Source organism: Anabrus simplex, chromosome 1 (genome assembly GCF_040414725.1).
Source record: "Anabrus simplex isolate iqAnaSimp1 chromosome 1, ASM4041472v1, whole genome shotgun sequence".
NCBI classification, from domain to species: Eukaryota; Metazoa; Arthropoda; class Insecta; order Orthoptera; family Tettigoniidae; genus Anabrus; species Anabrus simplex.
The window spans coordinates 350,822,306-350,847,716 of NC_090265.1; the positions used below are offsets into that span (position 1 = coordinate 350,822,306).

A 25,411-nucleotide genomic window follows, 5' to 3' on the forward strand; every position below is an offset into this window, starting at 1 on the left:
AGTTAAAAAGAATGGGGTACAATGGTTGAGCTGCTGCTCATAAGCCAAACATTCCTGTAGTCAATGCTAAGCGACACTCGACAGTGGGTGATTGACAAACTTCTCTTTTCCAGGGCTGGAATCACCTGAATTTTAATCAATTAATCTGCCACTAAGCTGAATTCTACAGATCTGACACTACACATAGTTAACACATTCACGCCCATCATCTGAGCAGGCTATTTAAAGGGCTGGCCCAGCTATACCAGCTGTTAGTGGCAGAGCAAACAACAACGAATTCTTTTCACAATAAAGTTCTAAACTAAACAAGATATGGAAACAAAATTTTCCACATACCTTAATAAAGTCCTCTAGTATCTCTGTAGGGTGTGTAAGGTAATGTCACACTTTGCTGGGTGAATGGGAACACCACACTTTCCACAAAAGTAGCATGTTTCTCTAATAATTTTATTTCTGAAGCACACTTTGCACCTTCTTGAGGGGAACTTGACTTTATTTGATGGTGGAAACTTCAAGAGAATATGCTCTTTTCTCTTCCCATCTAACATAAATGGTGGATCCTTGACTGATGCCCTTTTTGGCAGAAAAATCGCGGGACGCTGACTTGGAGCTGATGAAGGAGATGGAGCTGAGATGTAGTAGAGGTGACTGTACTTGTATGTCAGGTGTCGGGTTCACTTTTTTGCCCCCGTTTGAGAATTGCCTGGTTTTCCTTTAGATCTTTTGGTACATCCCTATTTGACCATATTGTTCCACATATGGCAATGTTCTGTTCCCGTAATTGTTTCATGAGTCCAACGCTATTGTAATAATTGTTCATACAGATTGTATACCCCTGGCCAAGATAATTTTAGAGCAGCTGAGAAACTGTGCTTTGTAAATTCGCACCACTTGCATCATTTACATTGTTACTACATGCCATGGTTACACTTCAGAACATAATTATACGCACGCTTGTGCAATCACAAACCAACTACGCAGCTAGTTGCGCCAGCGCTAGGCTACCTTCAGAAACAAAACAAAACAAAAGTGCATTGGGAGGGAAAATCGCCGTGGCCGTGTGGTTTCTGGTGAGTAGAAGCATTCATAAGGGTATTACCTTCATCTCTCTCACACATATTTGTGACCAAGATAGATCCCAGCTGCGTAGGAACGGCTCCAGTTCAAAGTTGCGCTTACCCGGGCTAACTCGGATACGGTCCACAGCATGGTCACGCGCTATAGGCAATAACTCGGATACGGGCGTGAATGTGTTACTCTCTTCTTCGTTTTGCTTCATGACTGAGGCGTCGTGACTATCATAATATTCAGCCCTCTAGCCGATGAACCATACTCCGCCATTCTTCCCTATCTAACGCTTTCAATGTGGTTACTCTGAGAGAACACTGTAGGGGGCCGTTCACCATGTCAATCCATCGCGTTGGTATTCGTCCTCGTTGTCTAGTTCCCTGGACTTTGCCCTCAACAATCAGCTTTTGAAGACTACCATCTCGGCGCATTATATGTCCAAAGTAGCGTACAATCCATTGAGAGACCTTACACGATAGACGAATTTTTATCTGAAGTTGGCTCAGGATTGATGTGTTCGTGCGATGAGCTGTCCAAGGAATCCTTAACATTTTCCTCCAGCACCACATTTCAAAGCTTTCTATCCGTTCACGATCACGTTTGAGGATGGTCCACATCTCTGCGCCATACAAGAAGACTGAGAAGACTAGAGATTCAACGAGCTTCTTTTTTGTCTTGATGTTGTTATCTTTCCAGATCTTCTGCAGACGGCTCATTGCTACCTTTGCTATTTCAATTCTTCGCTTTATTTCATCTTTGGAACCACCAGAATTGGATAGTAAGGAGCCTAGGTATACATACTGATGTACAACTTCACACCCTCCAATCTGTTTGATATGTGGACTGTTGTTGTTCTTACGATCAACAATCATAACTTTGGTTTTCTGTCGATTTAGGCGTAATCCAATTTCTAGGCTTGCTTCCTCTACTCTCTTGATCAGCTCTGTCAACTCCTCTTCAGATGATGCTATCAAGGTGGTGTCATCAGCAAATCTCAAATTGTTGATCTTGCATCTCCCAATGGAAAACCCTTTGTCCCAGCCATCTAATGCAGTTCTCATTGCATATTCACCATAGATATTGAAAAGTAACGGTGACAGGATACATCCCTGGCGAACTCCAGCCCTTGTACGAAACTGCTGAGACTGTTTGTTTTGAATCTTCACAGTGGCTGTATTTTCCTTATACAAGGACTTGAGGAGATCAATCAAATGGAGTGGCAAACCCAACTCATCCAAAATTTTCCGATGTCAATGTTCCATTTGACAGTATCAAAGGCCTTTGGGTAGTCAATAAAGCACAGATATACCGGAACATTGAATTCTCTAGCCTTTTCTATGGTTTGTCTTAGGCTTAAGATCTGTTCTCGAGTACCTTTTCCTTTCATAAATCCAGTCTGGACTTCAGGAATTTGATACTCTAGAAATGCCCGGAGTCTCTTGTGCAGGATATAAAGCATAACTTTACTGGCATGTGAAATCAAAGCAATTAAGTGATAATTTTCACATTTTTTCCTCGATCCTTTCTTGTGGAATGGGACAAAGATTGACTGTACCCATTCCTCGGGCCATCTTCTAGAATTCCATATTGCTTGGCAGATTTTCAACAGCATTTCAATTCCAGCACCGTCTGTAGCTTTCAAGACTTCTGCACTTATTCCATCAGGTCCACACGCTTTTCCAGTTCTCAGCATTTTCAAAGCCATTTCTACTTCATCTCGGAGGATGTCAGGTTCAGGATCTGACTGCTTGTCTATCTTCACTTGGTCTTGTGCATTACATTGTTCACTGTACAGATCCTGGCAGTACAATCTCCATGTTTCCAGAACATTCTCTATATCCACAACATCATCCCCCTTTGCGTTCTGTATATTCCAGGAATATGGCTTGAATTCTCGAGTGATTATTCTAATTTTGTCAAAAAGATCCTTGCTGTGGTTTTGATTTGCATGGTCTTCAATCTCAAAACAAATGTTACTAAGGAAATTATTCTTATCTCTTCTACAAGAAGACTGAATCCTTCTATCAAGATCAGACATTTGCTCTCTTTTTTCTTTAGTGTTAATGCCAGATTTTTTAAGGCACCTTCTTTCTTCTACAAGCTGAAGGCTCAAGTCAGAGATCCACTGTTGCCTTCTAGTATTTGGTACTCGAGATTCATTCAAAGAGGACTCTATCCAGTTTTTTGTCACATTCCACAGCCCTTCTGCAGTTGTAATATGGAGGCTCTTCGCGCCAATGATTCCTTGAAAGACGACATATTAACTACTTGTGGTATCCTGTGTGATCTTTTAACTGGTGTTTGAAGTTTTATTCTTATTTCTGTTCTAAGAAGTTGATGATCACTGCCACATACTGCACCTGGACAAGTTTTGGTGTCCATTACAGAAGACCTCCATCTTGAACTGATCAAAATGTAGTCAATCTGATTTTTATATTGACCATCAGGCGATGTCCATGTGTACATGTGCCATATGTGATGCTTGAAGACTGTATTAGTTATAGTGAACCTGTTTTGAATTGCAAACTCAAGAAGCCTGTTCCCCCGTTCATTTCATTATAGTGTAACAGGAGCTGATAAAACAATTTACTTGTGCCATGCAGATATATCTATGTATTAATGTGAGCAGCCATTAGCATCTGGCGAGCTCTCACAAAGGAAGAGGGTTTGTTTGGCGGTACTTCCCTTTGGAGCCTGAGACCTTGTGAAACTATAAAGGCTGAGTAGACAAGCGATGCATTCTCCTATTGCATTTTGAACAGCAAGAGTGATGTGACGTGACTGCAAGCAGATGAGATAATAACTTTTTGAAGTGTATGTTAGACATGAACTAAAATCATTGCGATTTAATTCACAAGAGCTAGTGACAGTCTGTATATATAAAGAACATACGGCACGTACACGAAGTGTGAGATTAATGTGTGCGATTCATTAATAAATAACCGCTGACAAGGACAAACAGCAACCGGGGCCAGTTCCCTTAATTTAGTGCTGCATAGATCAGACTAATATCTAAGCGATGGCTGTAGTTAATTGTTAACAAATACTAAGGTTGTAATCGTCCATTCGAGCACACCAAGCGGAGAAGCAGATGGTGCTAATTTAATTCAACAGTTCCAGATACAGCCGAACATTAAGAAGCGTGAACTTCACAGGAGTCGACAAGAGGACCTCCATGCTTGTGCTGTGTGTCCTAATCATGGGCTAAGCCTGCATGACAAAGTAGCATGTAATTCGCCGCTGATGGAGAGGTTGCCACCAAGTTAAGTCCTTTTGTTCTTTAAGCATGTCAAGTGATAGCTAGATTCACTAGGAAAGGCCATTTTAAATATGTAAATTAAACGGCACTAAAAGCCATATGCCATTTCATTTCAACTCTTAAATGTAAGCCAGAGTAGCATTTGTATTGCTCATTTCAGTAAATTTAAATACGTTTAGGGTTGCATGCATGCCAAGTCCCAGAGCTATGTATTGTAAATATTTAAATGGGAAATAAGGGAAGGAATAGGTTAGATGTAGATGTGTGTTACTGTTATTTGTGTTTTATTCCAGTTTATGTTGAGTTAAGATAAAGTTATATGGGTAGATTCTTGATGAAAAATTTAGTGGATTGTACACCACCAGCATCGAACTGGGACAGCAGATTAAACTAGAGCCAGTGTAGGCTAGGATGTTATGTTGCTTGATGCATAAATTTCAGCTGTGAGAAGGTGCGAGGTGAGACTTTTCAACGTCGAGAGTAGAGTAGGGTGTGGTGGCAGGCAAATTCATGGATATGTACTGGTAGTCGAACCAAGATTTATTTATATGTGAGGCTAGAGAGTTACCTGTGGATATTTACTGAGGATGAAATGCTAAGAGATAGGCTATGAAAGCCATGATATTATACAAGGTCTTTATTTATGCTTGGCAAGGACTTTCTCACTCGACCTTGGCCGCCACAGTTCAGTTGCTGGCTACCGCGCTTGCATATGTACGGCAGAATATGGTGCTCAAAATCATTATCATGCATTTTATTCACCATGTTTACAGTTTATGCTCAAAATCATTATCATGCATTATCATGCATTTTACTCACCATTTTTACAGTTCATGCTGAAAATGTTTCCCATGCGCTGCCAAACATAATCGGCATCTCCTAATGAAGTTTTCGGTTACTCTACCAAGCTCTTCAGCACTGATGGATGCAATTGCAGCTCTTATATTGTCTTTAAGTTCATCTAGTGCATGAGGGTTGTTCCCATAAACTACATTTTTTAACATTCCCCACAAATAAAAATCACATGCCGTTAAATCTGGGTTACGAGGTGGCCACAGATTTGTTACTTATGATCCTTGTACCAAACATGCTACAGTTAAGAGATAACGACCTTTACGTCTATTTTTATTGTTTACTGAACCTGTAGGTTTGAATCTCTTGGCCAGTTGTTTTATTTTCCGATTGATAGGACTGCGTCTCCCTCGAAATTTTGCTCGAAACTTTTGTCTTGTCCTAGCACACGATTTTCTGCACTTGTAAGTATTGTGCAGATATACACATTCACGTAATGAATATTTCACATACATTACAGCACTATACACAATCACAATAAAACACTATACAATATGACATACAGTATGCAGTAACTTCATTGAACACCCTACTATCTCGGAGCTCAGCTCTCAGCAACTGTAGGAAGTGCCGGAAAGCACGCGCGCCAGCACCAGTAGCAGCCTGTCATTGGTGGCCAAGGTCGAGCGAGAAAGTCCTTGCCAAGCATAAATAAAGACCCTGTATATGGAGCCATGAGGATGATGAGATAATGAACCAGCCTGTTAAAAGTGAAAGTATGTAAGGCTGTCAGCCGTGTTTGCTGGCCAGATTTTGTGTGCTTATTTGTAGCACTGAGAATGTTGTCAAGGCCGGACGTGCCATTCATTCTTGCCCCAGGTAGTTGGCAACCCTCGACTCAGCTGTATGCTGATCATAGAGGGGTAGTGAAGTTTTACAAATAGTCCGTTACGTTTGAGAGTCGCCTAGCCTCAAAGACCCAGTTGGTTGTTTATTTCTGTTGCCCATCAGCTGATTTCCCTGCCATGTTACATGCTACTACTATGCTGTATGTACATGAGATATGCAACATCCAGTGCCTGGACATGTTGGGTTCTTGACCCGACAGCTCTATCAACTTTAGTGTATAGTTACATTTTTGTGTTTTATTTTCCAGGTTTTCTTTATTCTCATATTGTGATTTTGTATTTTATGTCCAGTGTGTTATTTCTTTGTTGTAATGTTGTCATTTATAAATAGCCTGATGGTCATTTTTGGGAAGAGAGGTTCTGACCTCATCTGTGATCTTGGGTTCAGACCCATAAAGTAGAATCTGTGACAATTTTGGAAGGGATGAAGTCTTGAACAAGTATTTTATATGTTTGTGTTGGAGTGTTCGGAATATGTATGTAATTTAGGCCATTACTAGTGGATCAGGTATGACTGTTGCATATCATGAACAGTTTAGGAAATTGAGCCCTCGGGCAAACAACTAGGGACTTAACAAAGTGCACAACCACATTATGTAAATTTTTCCATATTCTATTCCATGTGAAACTCACTTAATATCTCAGGTTCGTTACCCGCATCGTTTAGAGATAATTGGTTTGGAAATTGTAATTCATGTAAAAATTTGGGTGATTCTCTTTGATTGACATAACCAGCGGTCAGTTGTTTTATTTGAATTTTTTATTCAGTATGGTTCCTTTTTATGTTTTTAGTATAATAAATCCATTTTACCTGATTTCTCGAGTCCTCATTCACTAGATTTATGTACATATTACCTGTCCATGTACTTAAATGTATTTTTTTTATTTGCAATTGACCCTATTTGGACACACCACGTGCTTCTACCCCTGAGCTAGGCCGAAATTAGGACAGGATATGGTACAGTGTGATCCCCTTATTGCGCTTAAGAAAGCTCTAAATACGGAAGGATATGAACACATTTTAAAACATTGTGTACTGCGTAGAGTAGAGGACCAGTTCGGAGATGATAATTGTTTGTATTAGAATGACAGTGCACCCTACCATAAAGGTGCATCTGTGAGGTAATGGTTTGTGGACAATAACATTTCTGAAATGGACTGGCCTGCCCAGCATCCTGACCTGAAATCAATGGAACACCTTTGCGATGAGTTAGAACGTCTACTTCGCTTCAGACCTCAAGTGTCCAACATCGCTACCTTCTCTGGTTTTGGCTCTTGAGGAAGAATGGGCTACCATTCCTCCACAGATATTCAGACACCTCATTGAAAGTGTTCCCAGCACAGATAAAGCCGTCATAAAGGCAAATGATGGACCCACATACATGGCATTTGTAGATCTAGAAAAGACATTCGATAATGTTGATTGGACCAAGCTATTTGAGATTCTAAAGGTGATCAGAATCAGATACCAAGATGGTTTTTTGATAAATTCAATTTCCTACTAAGTTCCTTCAATATATACTTTTGAATAATGTTGAAGGCTCGATGTAACTGTTGTAAAAAAAATACTAAATCTAACTTTAATCTATCCATTTCCATTTTCAGATTTTCTAACCTACCACAACAATTCAAAGTTCTAACATTCCATGCTCTGACTCGCAGAATGTCACTATCCATTTTCCTGATGATTGCTCCCTCTCATGTAGTCCCCACCCAGAGATCCGAATGGGGGACTAACTTATTTTAGCTCCGGAATATTTTACCCGGGAGGAAGCTATCATCAGTACATCATCATCAACAGAGAGTGCTGCATGTCCTCGGGAGTTAGGTACAGCTGTAGTTTCCCATTGCTTTCAACCATGTAGCAGTATCAATACAGCTGAGCCATGTTAAGTATTATTACAAGACCATATCAGTCAATCATTTGGGCTGCCGCCCTTGCAACTTACGAAAGGCTACTACCCCCCTTTTGATGAACTATTCATTAATCTGCTCTCTCAACAGATACCCATCAGATATTGTTGCACCTATGGCTCGTTTACCGGCTTCACTGGGACACGCAAGCCTCCCCCACCATGGCAAGGTAACATGGTTTGCGGGGGAAGCTTACCTCATATTAATGTCCAATAACAGGGAATGTGACACGGGTAAAGTACAATTTCAGATAGATGTCTGGATAATTTTGATCAGGTAGTGTATGTCTAATTGCTTTTATATTTTTATTTACTCCCTAAGATATGTCAAGGAATACATTTTAATTTTAAAGATTGATTTAAAACTGATTAGAATTAATATGCTAGTTCCTTCCAATAAAGCATTAAATAAGCATTTTTTAAATTAAATTAAATTTCTTCAGGAGAAACTCAAAGAACTGTTATTTAAATTTATTTTTGAAAAATTTTTTTAGAAGCAGTTAAACACTGTATTTATGTAAAACTAAGCATACTTATATCTACAGTAAATTAGCTGAGGTTTCGTGTAACTTTTATTGGAATTCAGAGAGAAGCAACTTCTGATACCAGTGAATAGTCTAGAGGAAACGGGAGGAGAATATTTTATTTTAACTTAATGACAAATGACACCTGTTCTTCAAAATACATATAGTATCATATAAGAATTGTACATTTCTACTGCTTTACCCTTTGGAGCTTGCTTTATTCCCTTGAGAGTAAGCTTCTTGGTTCAAAGTGGGTGCTAGAAGAGTGAGAAAAGCCTAGCCAAAATATTCACTACTTTTATAGGATATACTATCAGTTCTACTTACCTAAAATATTATCTTCAAGGAAGAGTTTATCATTCTTATCACAACGAGAAACTTTAAATACTAATTTGCAGACACCAGACAGATTGCTTCCTGTAACACGGAACTGAAACCACAACATCATAGTTTGTAGTTTAATATTCAGGTCAACTTCTCAACAAGAATTTGAGAAAAAGAAACATAATTTCCTACTTACAGCCAGTATTATACGAGCAATTTGTAACAGTAAAGTTTCATTTGAACGCTCAACAAATTTGTACACGGTCTTCAGCACTTGTGACTTAAGCTTTGAATTATGGATATTTGTGCCAATGGCTTGCTCAGATTCCAGCACTTTGTACAGTTTTGAGAGGGCTAATATCACTTCAATATCATTTCCATCTGAAACACAAAAGTATGAATAATAATTTCTCAGATACTTTGTCTTCTCCCTACCTACTTATCTTACTCTGATAAGAGTGGAGAATGAGCAACTGTTAAAAGAACAATATTGAAAGTATTACTTGGATTATTTCATCAGGCTGTCTGGATAGGTAGTTCATATTTGTTCTGAATACCATCTTACGTGACCTGCATGAGAGTGTTCCTTTGAACGTACTGAATGCCAAAGACATCCTACTGAAGCTCCAACCAAAAAGGAACTGCTGGTCTGTGTTCAAACATGAAGTAAATGCCTAAGCCAATATGGTCTGTGTCTAAATATTAAGAAGACCAAGTATTTGAAAACTAACCCGAGCACATCCACCATCACAATCAACTGTCAAGACCTAGTGAAAACTAAATGCTTCCAAACTTTAGGATCCCGCCTGCAAAGTGATGGTGACATCGATCAGGGAGTGTGGGTTTGAGTGAATGCAGCATGGTTTAGATGGAGGGGCATCACAGGAGTACTGTGCAATAGGTACGTGCCGGTCCACCCTAAATCAATGGTGTACTACACTACAGTTCGACCAATGGCGTTGTATGGGGCTCAGAGCTCGCCACTCACCAAAAGCATTGAGTACTCTCTGCACACCATAGAGATGCTCATGTTATGTTGGTCTCTTGGAGTTTCTCTTTGGTCACATAACCAACAACACAATCCAAAGAGGATAGGAGACATTCCCATTCAAGAAAAAGTGCAAGAAGATCGTCAAAAGGTACTGTCACTCATGATGAAAACAACTTCACTGTTGATGGTAGGTACCCGCATGGAAGGCCGCAACAATGATGGTATGACACCCTAGCTGCAGACATGAAAATCGTTCAGCTGACACCAAACCTTGCATTTGATTGCTTAGTAGCATGCATTGATCCAAAGAGTGGAGCCTGCACCCACAGGAAAATGCTAAGTTGAAGAAAAGTCCAGATAGTTCTTCACTTTTTTGTGTTGTTGAATTGGATTAAAACACACAATACTGTATAGCACATCTCTCAAAAATGGTTATTAAGGATCTGTAGATGATGTTATTCTCACTGAGTTTTGATTGTTGTTTTGTTTGTCCAACCCTTATCCTGTTTCTCTACAAGGTCAGGTATGAGGTGAGATGGATCTGTCATGGCAGGTTTTTATGACTGAATGCCCTTCCTGACATCAACCTCATCAGAGGAGTTAATGAGATGAAATGAATGACGTGATATAAGATAGTAGGAAGGGAGAGGGTGAAACCCAGTGCCGACACATAGCCTATTCCTGTCGAATAGCACCAAGGGGTCTGCTCAAGGCTTAACCTCCCCATCCGAGAGACGAATCACCATCAACAGCACCATATGCCCGCATTCCATATGAGCACTGCGGAGAGGTTTGGAATTAAATCCAGACTTTTGGCATACAATCTAGTGATTAGAAATTGTATACCACCACCTCCCATACCCTGACGGCCAACATTCTGACGGCGAAAATTTTTCGACCAACGGGAATCAAACTGGCTAACCACGGTGTCAGACCATTTATACTTCAACGCCTTAATGATCATGGCCACCAGGTGGGCTCTGGAATACCAGTACGTATTACTCTTCTATAAAATAAATAAAAAGGAAGAAAATACTGTACAGATGTGTAAAACACTAGTGAAATTTATAGATACAGTGAGTAGTGTTTGTGAATCAAGTTTATTCACACAACAGAGGTAGCAGACATGAGAGAATTATGAGGATACAATTTCATTTTATTCTCTGAGCTTGTAAATGGAACGCTGAAAGCTGTAACAGTACAATTTGAAAATGATGAACATAGAAAATAAAATAAATAAATTACACAAATTCCTAGAGCTAAAATAGGTTAATAGGAACAATGGTACTGATCATATAAAAATAAAAGACGAAGTTTGGAATAATATTGAAAGCATAAAACCTAGACAACGATGTTTAACCCCCAGGATTGTATGATTTCAAAGTACAAGATCACTAAACAGTGGATATTGATGTATTTATCTGTTCATTGTCAAATTTCAGAGATAACTTGCACAATCTCAACAAGTGATTATTACTTTCCTGTGCTTACATATACGATATCTGTGTACATCTTTCCTCTTCTTCTTATAATTAATTGATTTTTCCTTTCTTTTTACCTTGTGATTTTCTATTTTGTAAAATGGCATTACCATTATTAAAGTATTATTATAATTAGGTGCAGATCTGAGGAGGTCACATTGCTTAACTATGGATAAATGATTCTGGAGGTAGGCTACTAAATTCATTTTATTTATTAAAGCTTGCAAGTTGAATTATGAAAGCTGTAACTAATATGAAAATGATTGTAATGATCCTGCTTAGCTTCATCATGCTGTGGGGTGATTCAGATACGGTTTCAACAACTCCATTACACACTATGACATGGTTCAACCCTACCACCTGTTTCCCGGCCCGGGTGGATGTTAACCAGCGGGGCACATATCACTTTGCCTCATTTTATCATAAGATCTGATGTTACTGGCTTTGAAACCTTCCATGTGTTCCACAATTTCATAATTGGCTTGCTCTTTACTTCTTCTAGGAGCTTAAAAGGAGCTTGCCTACCTTTTCTTGCCAGTCTGCATTTCCAACTGGCTGGTGAATGGTTGGAATTCTCCTTAAACTCCTGTAAGAACAGACCCTATTTATTGTTGTCCTGCAGATTTGAAACTTTGCAGACTTCTTCTTTTTCTTCTTGAATGGGCCACTTAGGACCACATTTGGTGAACTTTCCTCCTTGCCCTAAAGTTCTTTACTTTCATCGAATGTTATAATTCCTGTTCCTCTGACCAGGTACGTCATGTTGGTTTCTTCTCATCTTCCTCAAATCCCCTTGTGTGAACAATTTTCCTGATTACATTCTATCCTGCAGATTTGGTGATCCTAATTCAGTGAGGTCTTTCTCTACTTACACCATTTTGATCTTGTACGTTTGATTTGCAGAAATTTGTGTATTCGATAAATAAGTCTGGTGTTATTCATTCTTTTCATGTGGCTAAAAAATTGAATTAGTCAAAGTCTCAATGTATCAGTGAGTTTAGATATCTATATATATAATTTGAACTTGTAACACAATACTGTGCGAAAACCACAGTGCAGTAAAAGATAGGTCTCCATCTCAGGATTACTAGAAAAATATTATTTATTTCATTAAGTCCTTTATTTTCATAAATAGTCTTATTTGAATAATACAATGCTTAGGTCATTGCAGTTGACTGTTTCAATGACATGGCTCTATAAAAGTTGTCTCTGCTTCTCTTTCTATTCCAGCTAGATAGAGGGCTCTGAGAAAAATGTCTATGGAGATCTTTCTATGTTAGTCTGATAGATGCCTCTTTGAAATCAAGTTAGAACTTTTTTTTTTTTTTTAGAAGCGCCAGGATGCTGTGGAAAAACATTTATTTATTCCAGTTTAGTATACCAGATTTGAAGCACAGGGGAGATTGCAATCACTGCTGCATGGACAGGAATTGCTGCTTTGTTATTATCAGATGGTAAGACAATTCACAAAACTTCTGGTTTGCTTGTTCCAGTAACAGAAAGTTCAGCTTCATGTATTAAATGTAACAGTTCAGAAGCAGACGTTTTGCAAAAATCAGCTGTTATTATTATTAGTGATGAAGCTTCGATGATTCTTGCATTAGCAGTACATTGCATTGATCACCTACTACAGGACATTATGAGGTGTGAAAAAGAAATGGGTGGTAAGATTGTCATATTTGGGGGAGATTTTCACCAAGTTCTTCGTGTGGTATCCAAAGGTGGAAGAGCTCAGGTAATTGAGGCATGTATCCAGAGTGCTCAAATATTGTCAAAAATGAAAAGTATTGCACTTGAAAACAAATATGTGTGCAAAGCCTCTGGAAAAGGAATTCATGGCATGGCTACTACAATTAGGAAATAATGAAATTATAAGTAAAATAGGAAATGATATAATATGAGTTCCAAATGACTTCAAAGGTAAGTCATGTTTTCGGCAATTGTATAGAATTTAGTTCTTCAGCTTACTATAACAGAAGTATTGTAAGTCCCTTCAATGATGGTAATGGCATAAAAGGAGATTTTCTTCACCTAATCCCAGGAAGTTTTAAGGAATATGAAAGTATCGATACTCTGTTGTCAAATGATGATGATACTGACGTAGATTTCATAAGCAGCATACCCAAAGAATACCAACACTCCATTATGCTATCTGGAATGCTTCCACATGTATTAAAACTGAAAGTTGGTGCAACTGCAATGCTTATAAGAAATACGCACATGGCCTTTGGTTTAGTAAACGGAGTGCGTAAGATAGAAATGCATGACAAAATTTTAAAAATTAGAAGTCAATACGTATGCTTCCAAGAATCAGGTAATTTATCCACCTAGGATTGATTTGGTGCCTACTAACAGTAATATGCCATTCAAATTTAAAAGGAGGCAGTTTCTGTTATGTCTTGCTTTCAGAATGACCATTAATAAAGCACAGGGTCAAAGTTTTGACAAAATAGGTATTTACTTGTCCTGGTGTGTTTTCAGCCATAGTCAGTTATACGTGACATTTAGTAGAGTTAAATCTGCAAGGGATGTCAAAATTAAAATTATAACTTCACCCTATCAGGGTCAGTTCCCCTAAACTGAAGGGTATTTCACAAGAAAAAACATAGTTTACAATGAAATACTAAAATCAGTCAATGAATAGGGCAGCTGAATACAATCATTAATAGTGAACTGTTGCCTACTTTATTAAAGTAATTAAAACATGACTGTTACAAGCATACACAAGAAGATTATGACAGAGGGCAATGCCAAGGTTCAAAAATTCCGTATGTATAGTCACAACAGAAGTGTACATTTAAAGGCAAATAAATGGTCTTCTGAAGGTCAGTATATTTTCTGTTACTTTTCTCATGCTTCCTTTATCATCAGTTTCATTTACAGGTTTTGCTCACAGCTATTGCTGTGACAGGCCACTAGTTTTTAAATATATTTCTGAGTTGGGTTTGGGGTAATGTATTCTATTTTTAATTCTGGGCCCTAAGTACTTCCTAATGATTTTCCTTTCTTTAATCTATAATTTTTCCTTTAAGCTGTTATGATGTAAACTAAGCATTTCTGAAGCATAAAGAGCTTCAAGAAAGGAGAAACAAAATGGTTTAAAGATGAAACTGGTCTCCAACAGGGAAGTGTACTATCCCCCATACTATTCATCACAGTCATGGATGAAATTCATAAGAACATTAATCAGAGATTGGGAATACAGGCAACAAAAGCCATGTTGTTTGCAGATGATATAGTGATATGGGATGAGGATGAAACAGAAGTGAAAAAACAAGTAGATGTATGAAATCAAGAGAGAGAAAAATTTGGGATGAAAGTAAGCACAGAGAAAAGTAAAGCAATAGTGATGACAAGGGGAAGGAAGGAAGGAAGGAAGGAAGGAAGGAAGGAAGGAAGGAAGGAAGGAAGAAAGAGGAAAGATAAAACTGAATGGTAAAATTCTGGAAGTGGTTAAATGTTTCAAGTACTTGGGAAGTGTGATCACAGAAGATGGAAAGATAACTGAGGAAATTGGGAAATCTTGAAACTTCAAGACAGGATAGAAAGAACAAAGCTAAAGTGGTATGGGCATATGATGAGAGTAGGAGAAGAGAGAGTCCAAAAAAAAGCTTTTTCAGAGAAGTTAACAGGAAAGAGAACCCGAGGAAGACCCCAAAAGAGGTGGACAGATTCAGTGTGGGAGTGCATAGAGAAGAGGGGAGGAAAACCAGAAGATGTACTTAAAAAAGGAGAAGAGTAGTGGAGAGACAGGCAGTGATGGAGATTCTTGATTCACAACCCAACCCGGGAAGCTGGAAACGGGAAATGAAGTTGATGATGATGAAAGAGCTTCAGGTTTGATTACTGTTAAGTAATGACTAATTTTCCAGGACAAGCATTTTTTGTTAGAAACATTCTTAATATTAATAATAATAATAATAATAATAATAATAATAATAATAATAATAATAATAATAATAATAATAATAATAATAACAATAATAATAATAATGTTATTTACTTTACGTCCCACTAACTACTTTTATGGTTTTTGGAGATGCTGAGGTGCTGAAATTTAGTCCTGCAGGAGTTCTTTTACATGCCAGTAAATCTACTGGCATGAGGCTGACGTATTTGAGCACCTTCAAATACCACCGAACTGATCCAGGATCAAGCCTGCCAAGTTGGAGTCAGAAGGCCAGGGCCTCAACCGTCTGAGCCACTCAGCCCAGCATGAACATTCTTTGTGTGTTGAAAAGCAATTTCCATTTTCTAAATTCTTGAAGCTATGGATTTATTTTAATTGCCATTTTCAGTGATCCATTCACCTAAGTACATAAATTCCTTTACTCTTGCAATTTTATTCATATCACTGGTAAGTTCAGGAGCATTTTTTATATTTGTTATAAATTTACAGTAGTTTGTTTTTTTTTTGTTTTTTTTTTCATGTGAGATTCTAAATCCTATCTTTGCTGCTTGCTCTTCCAGTATAGAAATCTGTTTCTGTGCATCGGAGATGCCTTTGGCAATTAGTGCCATATTGTCAGCAAATGCTAGATAGTCTATGTCTGTATCCTTAATTTTTGGTCCTAGTCAGTGACATGGTACACCTGCTTTCCTCAACTCTGGTGACAACTTTTTCAAGAGCACAATTAAACAGTAAATAGGGTAGTCCATCACCGTGATGTACACCTGTATTTATTTCAAACTCATCACTACATCCACACATAAACTTTACTTTAGGTTTTGTTTCAATCAGTGTATCATTTATTATATTTCTTGTTTCTTTGTCAAGTCCAAATTCTGTTAAAACATTAAGTAGTGAGACGTGATCTACTATCATAAGCTTTTTGAGATCGACAAATGTGATGACATCTTTTTTGTTAGATGTATTTTGAAAATATGCTATAGTGTTTTTTAGACTCAAAATTTACTCCACTGACCTTCCCTTTCTGAATCCTTGGTATTCACTGATTTGGTGGTCCATTTGATGCTCTGCATGGTTTAGCAGAATTTTGGAGAGAATTTTATATGTGATCTGTAGTAGGGATAATTGTTTGGATCAGTTTTACTTCCTTTCTTGTGGTGTATAGGGTGTATTATAACCAGTATTGATGTATGAATCTTGTCATTTATATTTCTGGCATTGGTTTTGGGATTAAATGCATAGTTTTTTTGGGGGGGAATTTGTTTCCAAACTTCAAAATTTACATAAACATTTTGGGGATTATAATTTTTCCTGGTCTCATATAGTACTGTATCTAAAAGAAACATAGTACCACAAATATGTATACAGTATATTCTTCCATATAAGGACATACAATGTGTTCAACACGGCATTTGCGTAAAATGTGTGAAACAACAGGCTTTGTAATCACCGTGTACCATGAAAATAAATAATTACTTTAAAGGTAGCCATAAGCAAAATACATACATACATCTTCATTATAGACTGTTATGCCTTTCAGCATTAAGTCTGCAAGCCTCTGTGAATTTACTAATCACTGCTACAATCCTCTATTTGTTACTAGTTTTGTGGTCTCATGTAGTTCTATATCTCTTAAATCATTAGAAAATAAGTCTAACTAACCACCATCATCTTGGTCTCCCTTTGCTCCTCTTACCCTCCTAACAGAGTCTATTATTCTCCTAGGTAACCTATCCTCCTCCATTTGCCTCATATGACCCCACCACCAAAGCTGATTTATGTGTACAGCTTCATTCATCGAGTCCATTTCTAATTTAGCCTTCATTTCCTCATTCCGAATACCCTCGTGCTATTGTTCCCACCTGTTTGTACCAGCAATCATTCTCGCTACTTTCATGTCTGTTACTTCTAGCTTATGAATAAGATATGCCGAGTCCACCCAGTTTCCACTCCCGTAAGGCAAAGTTGGTCTGAAAACAGCCAACTTGCTCGGTGACCTAGGAAGGGAAGACTACACCAGCTGAGAGAGGATGTGGAGAGAAGAGGAGGGAACTGGGCATCAGTGGTGAGAGAGGAGGCATTTTTGGACAGATGACGTTGGCAAAGACTCGTTCAACACCTCCCTACCTGGCATGCTGGGGGGATTCTATGATGATCATCGTGCAGAGTACCACAGTTATGAACATGTAATGTACACTCCCTCCACGCTTGTGCTATCTGCTAATGTCCTGGGCTACCATATGTAACAGCTGTTTCTCGTGTAAGCAGAACTGTCAGTGAGTTTGTGACCCTGACATGCCTACCTTAAAACAAAGTGCATACCTGTGTGTTGGTGTGTTGTCGTGAAGTTGTTATTTGCATAGTTTGTGTACTTTCAAGCACGCACAATGAGCCATCTTAACAGCTTACAAGTCACAACAACAGTCACTTTGAACCAGGAAGGGTGGACTAATGCCACCATACATCATCACAGAACCTTGTCCAAATTTGCCCATTTGCTGTATAACATTAATTGGCAAGTAACGCTCACCAAGGCATCTCCATACATGTACATGGCCATCACTTTGAGTCAGGGAAAAATGTGACTCATCTAACAGCAACACAGCTATCCAAACGCAAAGGTGCTAATTGTGGTTATGAGCAAACATAAGGTAAGTTTTTCGATGTTGCTGTATTAAGCAAGGCACTCAGACAGGTTATCAGAGTCATAAGTTCCCTTCACAAAACCTGTTCCTTACAGTCTGATCGAATACCGTGATTCCTGTTGCCCTTCTGAGGTCTTGTTGCAGTTCCTTGACACTGGTGGTGCAACAGCGCAATTCAGAAATGACCAAATATTGGTCATCATTTTGGGTTGTGATGCATCAAGGACTTGTCCAACTCACCTCGTAAACTGACCCATCTCGTATCGATTCCATAACCTATAAATGACAGATGGTGTTCACAAATGTATATACTCTATTCCACTTTGACTCTATTTTGTGTGAGAATTGTTAACTTCCATTTAGAGAGGCAGGTTTTTTTGGTCATAATAATATAATATACCATAGTTAAACATGTAATGTGGTTACGCTCATTTCATCGCACAGACGGGGAGACACTGAAGTCCCCATCAAGACGTCACTTTCCTCATTTCCACAGTAACTCCTTTAAATTCATTCATTAATATAAAACAAATTTCAGTGTCACTTTTGAAACAAACAAATTATGTTAAAATGTTCTTGGATGGTTTAGTATTGTCTCCATCAAAAAGTAGCAGGATGGTTTGAATGTACGTTAAGAAGTAAAGCGATGCTATACCACTCCAACGTAAGCACTGTGTACTGTGTATTAAGGTACAGTGATATATATTTAATGTAAAATATATTTTGCATATAAACATTTTTTCAAGTTATGTTATCAAGTACTCATGAATGTCATTGTACCTAATGTAATGCTCAAGTGTTTTCTTATATTTGTGACATGTCCTTTTTCATCTGAACTTGAACATCTGTTTGATTCTACATCATTAAAATATGAATAAAAAAGATTTGAATCTCTTTTCCTAAAATGTATGCAAACAAAGTTGAGTATCATCAAATACGAACTTGATAAAAATTCTGACTTTAACTTGGATTCTCATAATGTTGATATCACTGGTAGTAGGCCACTTACTCACTGATGTTCTAATTAATTAAAATATGTCTAATAAAGGCAACTTTAACTTTAAAGATATGGAATTACATACTTATGGAGTAAGAAATGTCCTTACCTTGATTTGATAGCTCCAGTAGTGTATCCAGTGCTATCTGGATAGGATCCTTCTTTTGTTCAGTAATGCCTAGACCTTTGCTTCCTCCAGTAACTACAGGATTAGGTTTAGAGACTTTTGATGCACCTCCAGCTTCTTCAGATTTAGATTCTTTTTGAGCAAAACTATCATGCATAGCTTGATGAATGGGGCCGAGGATGGGGTCTTCAGCAGCAGGTCCAACCTCTGTTTTCTTTACACCATCAGTAACTTTAAAAGTGCTTTTACTTACTTGGGAAGCAAATGGAATAGCAGGTTTGTAGTTATCTGGTTTTCGAATAGGTTTGTCTGCAAGCCAAGCATTGCTCTTAATAGTACTACTTACAATAGTGTGCATGGTTTCAGGATTGGTAGGAATAACTTCACTACTGGTAGATTTTGTTTCACTTTTAGGGTTATCCTTAAGAAATGATTCCTTTGCTTCAGCCAAATACAAAGTATCAGGAGATACAGGTAATGCTTTAGATGTAGATTTATTTCCTTCTTCTACTGTTAAGATTTTGGAAGTTGATATCAATTCTGCAGCATTGGAATCAACTGTTGATTTAAGTAAGCTTTTATTTTTGCTACTTTTAGGCCGAACAGAAGATTTGTTTCTTGTTTTAATGTTAGCATCTACAGGTACATTTTCAGCCTTTGCATTAGCTACCATTGGAGTATTTCCAATATCAACTCCAAAAGTATTTTTTGCAATTTCTGGACTCAAACCTGCTAATAAAGAGGGCTTCATTTTGCCACCAATGAGAACTGTGCTGTCATGTTCCAGATTATTTCTGGTCTCCAAGTCGTCTTTTGTACTATAAATAGATGTTTTCAGAAGTTTTTGTTTTTCTTTTGTTGAGATGCCTTCATTCTGTGGATCACTAAGTTCCTTACTGGAATTGTTGGAATTTTTCTCTTGACTCTTTTCTGACCAAGCATCTCCTTTGCATTTCTTAAGAGCACCTTCACTACTACCCTGAACCCTGCGAGACTGTTTATTTGATTCTTCCTCAGGTGACTGACTTTCGAAGCTCAAAGCTCGTTTATTTGTATTTGGGGAAAGGTGCATATCTTTCTCACTGGAGGTAACATAATCCTTGTCCATAGCAGTCTCATCTGTTCTTGTTCTTTGGACAGGACTGCTGTAAGCTTTCCTGACTGGTGGAGCTTCTCTATGTGTAGGCATTGCAGATATCTCACTCTCTTCTCCTTCCAGTTCCTCAGGAACTAAAAAAGAAAGGAGAAAAATCTTAAATCTACTACTATGACAGAGGCTTTCACAATCCAAAATACTACACTTTACAGTTTTCTCTGTTTATGTCACGTAAAGCTGAATAATATAATAAGCTTTCCATAAAGTTTAAAGTGTATTTAACTTATTAAATAACTGGGAATATTTGGGCAAAAATAATAGTATGCAGTAAATAATTTTATAAGCCTGAATATAAATATTTTGTGCACCTAGTTAATTAAGTAACCAGAGGATGGCACATAAGTTCAATTTTACTTTTTGAATTCTTACACAAATTCCTGTCCCAGTGCAAAAGGGAAGGAGATGAGGTAGTCGTCGTCGTCTTCTTCTTCTTTAGCATTTGTTTCGCCTAGTGGCAGGGTCCATTGTGTGGATTCGTTGTCTCCATTTAGTTCAGTCTCAGACCATGTCTGGATGGAGATTTACAGCCTTTTCGTTGAGCACTGTATCGACCCATTGCTGTCTTGGTCGTCCCATGGGCCTCTTTCTAGCGACTTACAATGTATATGCTGACTTACCCAATATTGTCCTCTGCATGCAACACATGCCCAAACCAGCATAGACGGCTTTCCTGCATTTCCTTCTTGATCGGTGCAACGTCAAAGCATTTCCTATATAACATCGTTTGAAATATGAGTCTAGTGATGTCAACTATCCACCTATGCATTTTCATCTCCATGATGCTTAGTCAACTTTCTAACTATTTTATAGCTGGCCAACACATGGTGTAGTAGAGAGTGACAGGATGGATAACAGTCTGGTATATCTTAAGGCCAGTCTCCACTGATTAACATTTAACAACAAGATGTTAAATGTTAACTGGTGGCACTATCAATACGTTAACTGTCAAATGTTAAATACTGTTTCATTTAACATTATGTCACACTTATGAATATGTTAAACTTGACTTCGCCAGGCTGAGTGGCTCAGACGGTTGAGGCGCTGGCCTTCTGACCTTCGATCCTGGCTCAGTCTGGTGGTATTTGAAGGTGCTCATATAGGCCTACGTCAGCCTCATGTTGGTAGATTTACAGACACATAAAAGAACTCCTGTGGGACAAAATTCTGGCACATCGGTGTCTCTGAAAAATCGTACAAGTAGTTAGTGAGACGTAAAGCCAATAACATTATCATTAAACTTGACTTCCTTTGTTTATACGCAGGTAGTTCATCATATCAGTTTGTGGTAATAAATTCAGGTGGTGTCTTGTATTTTCAAACAAGGACAATTGACTCAGATGAAGAGGATTTGACTTTTGTTATTGCCACTGTTGCTTCTTACAAGATCTTGAGAATGAAGGAAAGGAGAATGTGGGTACAACAATATCTCAGTAAAAGGCACAATGTGGATGACATTCTGAATGAGCTATAAGTAGAAGACAGGTTTGGATTTTAAAAATTTCTGAGAATGTCTGAGCATGATTTAAATGTAGTTTTGGAAAAAAATACTTCCTACCATAAGAAAGGAGGACACACAGTTACGAGCAGCTATTCCACTTCACCTGCATCTTGGGATAAATCTGCGGTGTCCACTCCCATCGCCAGCTTCCGACTTTACTGAACTTTTTGTAATACTCGACTGTACTGGGAGTGGAGGGAGGTTATCTTCTTTTTCAATGCACTCGCAGGAGCAATTATAGATAATTTCAAGTTCCTGGAAATTGTCGGCATTCCTCGCTTTATGTCGGTATTCCTTCGATGAGACATCCCATAAAGAACGCCTTTCTATTATATCATTAATTAAGTCCAGAGTGATTTCCTTGCTTCACTCCATTTTTTATTATAAATTTTAGAGTAAATTTTAGAGAGAAATGACACACGTGCACATACTGTATTTGTAGCTTGTGACTAAAATCCTACTTTTTGGCGCTTTTTTGTGAGAAGCACGCCGTTTAAGCTATCTGTTGGCAAGGAAACAGCACGAAAGTTGCCGAAACTGTGCCGACATCTCTCAAACAACAAAATGACTTGACATGTTTTCCACTTGGAGCGGACAACACGCCAACATGTTAAAAGTGTTAACCTCAACATTCTGAGTTAACATGCAAAGTCAATTGGAAGATACAACATGTCAATTTTAACATGTTCAATTTAACATGTTGATGTTAAATGTTAATCAGTATAGACTGGCCTTTAGATTTCACATGGTCCTTCATCCGACGGATGCAGGTAACGACTGTTGTCATTTGCCACTTCAGCCAGGCTGCATGTATCCTTATGTTGACCTCATCAGTAAGTCATACATTGTCAGAGATTGTGGAGCCAAGATACTTAAATTTCTCTGCTCGTGGTAAATCTTCACCGTCAACGTGGATGGTTCTAACTTCTTGAGGATCTAATGTCATGTATTCTGTCTTCTCTCTGTTGAGGTGTAGGACGCATTGTGCTAGTCGGTTGTTACATTCTTTTGTTTGGCGTTGGAGATCAAACTTATTCTCCGCAGTCAACATGATATCATCAGCATGGAGCAGTGTCCATGATGTTGGCCTGTGCAGGTCTGATGTAATGGTGTACATCAAAAGAATGAACAGCAGTGGTGATAAGGCAGAGCCTTGGTGGACTCCTACAATGATGCAGAAGTCATCGAATGCTTCTTCGGCATCTTGAACATTACTCCTTGGTTCTAAATAGAGCAACTGTACCCACTTAACACGGTGCTCTGGAATGCCATGCTCTCCTAGCGCTAACCAGGTTAGGGCATGTGGTACCTGAGAAGGCCTTCTCTAGGTCCAGAAAAGCGAGATATGCAGCGGCTTATTCTTTTTGCGGTGTTTCTCAACTAACAGCCATGCAGGGTTGATTGCATCTGTTGTGCCTCAATTTTCAAAAAGCCAGTTTGGTTCATTGTAAGTTTGGCTATCTAATGAATCCTTTTGTCGAGAATATGTTTGAAGGCCTTCTTAGCGTGGCTCAGAAGTCTGATCAGGCGGTGATTAGAACAATTGGCACGGCCTCCCTTCTTCTTGAAGATTGGTACAGTTATGCTCTGATGACAATCTGCTGGTTGATCTGATCAAAAAAGTGTTAGCCATCCTGTTGCATCCCACCACTGAGAGCACCAAAACTCTGCTGGAAGATCAACAGGGCCAGTGGCTTTCCCTGGTTTCATCTCCTTCAGAACAGCCTGGACTTTAGTGACGTCAATTTCCTTCATTGGACCTACAATAGCAGAGGTGGATTGGTGGGTGGGGAAATTCTTTGGTTTAAATTTTCGCAAAGTAGCTCTGCCAATGTTCCCTCTTCCAGTCGACCAGCAGCTTACCTGTTTTGTCATTCATTATGGAAATGAAGAAGATGATAAAATAACAGAGAGAGAGAGTGTGTGTGGGTGGACTAGGATGTACTGTTCCTTGCCTCAATGCATATCAAATGGCAACAAACATTTCAAAGTGATTTTGCCAGAATTATGACAGAAAATATGTCTTGTTAATCACTGAAACTTTCTTCCTTGTAATGTATCTTGTTTTTCATTGCAAAATGTCTTATTTTATTATAATTGATTATATTTGATTATATTGATTATATTATAATTGATTATATTAATTATAAGTGAATGAAACTTTTAATGGTAGTAAGATATTTACTGCTGAAAGCATATAGACATATGTTGACATTGGGCGCAAATGGGATTGCCTCAGTACTGATACAGAATTTTCATTTATTCTTCTCAGATTGACCGTCGAGCAGATCGTAAGTATACTGGACAAATCATAAGACATCCTAGATGCTAATATATACATAGATCCACCTGAAAATGCTTTCCATAGTGACGTGGATAGCAATCATGATGAGTCATGTGGAGATACAAACAGACTCTCTGGTAATCAACTCCGGGCTAGTGCTGAACTAATGTGTACAAAAATAAGTGAAAATGGTACAGTGGTAATGCTGAAAAGAAATACATAACAGTAATTCAGCTAGCATGTATAATTTTGTATAATATGCACATGGGCGGCGTCGATCAGTTGGATCAAAATGTATCTTATTACCGCATCAGCATAAAAAACAAGAAATGGTACTGGCCTCTAACTACGTTTGTTTTGAGCGACTCCATGAACAATGCATGGCAACTTTAATGCAGGAAGACCAAGTACGAAAGTATCTTCACACATGTTGCCAGAAGTGCGTTTCGATGGGGTATCCCACTACCTTGAAACAAGAGATAAGCAAGTGCGGTGCGCTCAGTGTGGTAAAGCTGCCACGAAACAGTGCAAAAAATATTATGTTGGCTGCCACGTCCTTTGCTTCAAGACATTTCACTCACGCTAAACCAGACTGGATGACAAAAAGCAGAGTGTAACCTCAAAACACAGACTAAACTGTTTTGAAGTTCTACTCGTAGTTTTCATTTTTTTTGCTATTTTCAGAGTGATCATACTTGCTCAAAATTTGGTATTGTGTGTATAACAATTATTACAAATATACAAATATTGTCCTTTTTTTTTTTTTGAAACAGTGTGCATTCTAAATTGAGACAAAACTGTTCTTCATTTATGTTTTGAACACTATATTTTGTAATATTTTGTGCTTATTCAACACTTATGTGACTAATATTTACTATGTGATTAATTATTACATTCATATGAGCTTAAAATGTGAAGAAAAGTTCCTTTATTGAGCATGTCTTTTACCCCACCCGTCCATGCTCACTGTCGACATAAGTCGACACGGTAAATCTCTGCGAAAGTATGTTAATCATCATAACCCTTTCATTTGGGTTACAAACAACTGTACTTACGAAATATATCCCAATATTCCACAGAAAAATAATTTGGGCAGATATGGGTTAAGCAATCCTCAGACCTATGAAAGTAATGTAGTCCCACTCCCATTTGACAGGCGAGGGACTGCTTGGAAACAAGTTGGTGAACGAAATGGAATATGATGAGGAGTTATCTCTATAACAGGAGCTTATAGAAGAAAGAAAGTAGAACTTTAGGACAAGGAAATTAGAAGAACATGGATATAATTAGTAAAAAGTTCCAAACAGTGGACAGCAAGTAGGTTTAAAGAGAATGGATGGCATACAAGGATGCTTGTAGTAGAAACAGCAAGGGAGTGTCTAGGAATAACTGTATGTAAAGATGGGAAAGAGTGAACATCTTGGTGGAATGATAAAGTGAGAGCAGCTTGTAAAAGTAAAAAAGAAAGCTTACCAGAAATGACTCCAAACAAGGATTGATGCAGACAGGGAATTGTACGTAGAGAAAAGAAACA

The 25,411-nt window shown here is 38.2% G+C and overlaps 1 protein-coding gene across 1 annotated transcript in view; it reads right to left on the minus strand.

Moving 5' to 3' along the window:
- LOC136866481 (armadillo repeat-containing protein 2) overlaps positions 1-25,411 on the minus strand; it is a 130,745-nt gene that overhangs the window by 93,208 nt on the left and 12,126 nt on the right. The window contains exons 4-6 of the mRNA XM_067143525.2: positions 18,922-20,169; positions 8,985-9,169; positions 8,792-8,894 (exon numbers count right to left, since the gene is read on the minus strand). Of these exons, the coding sequence (XP_066999626.2) occupies positions 8,792-8,894; positions 8,985-9,169; positions 18,922-20,169 (1,536 nt within the window). The remainder of the gene's footprint in view (positions 1-8,791; positions 8,895-8,984; positions 9,170-18,921; positions 20,170-25,411) is intronic.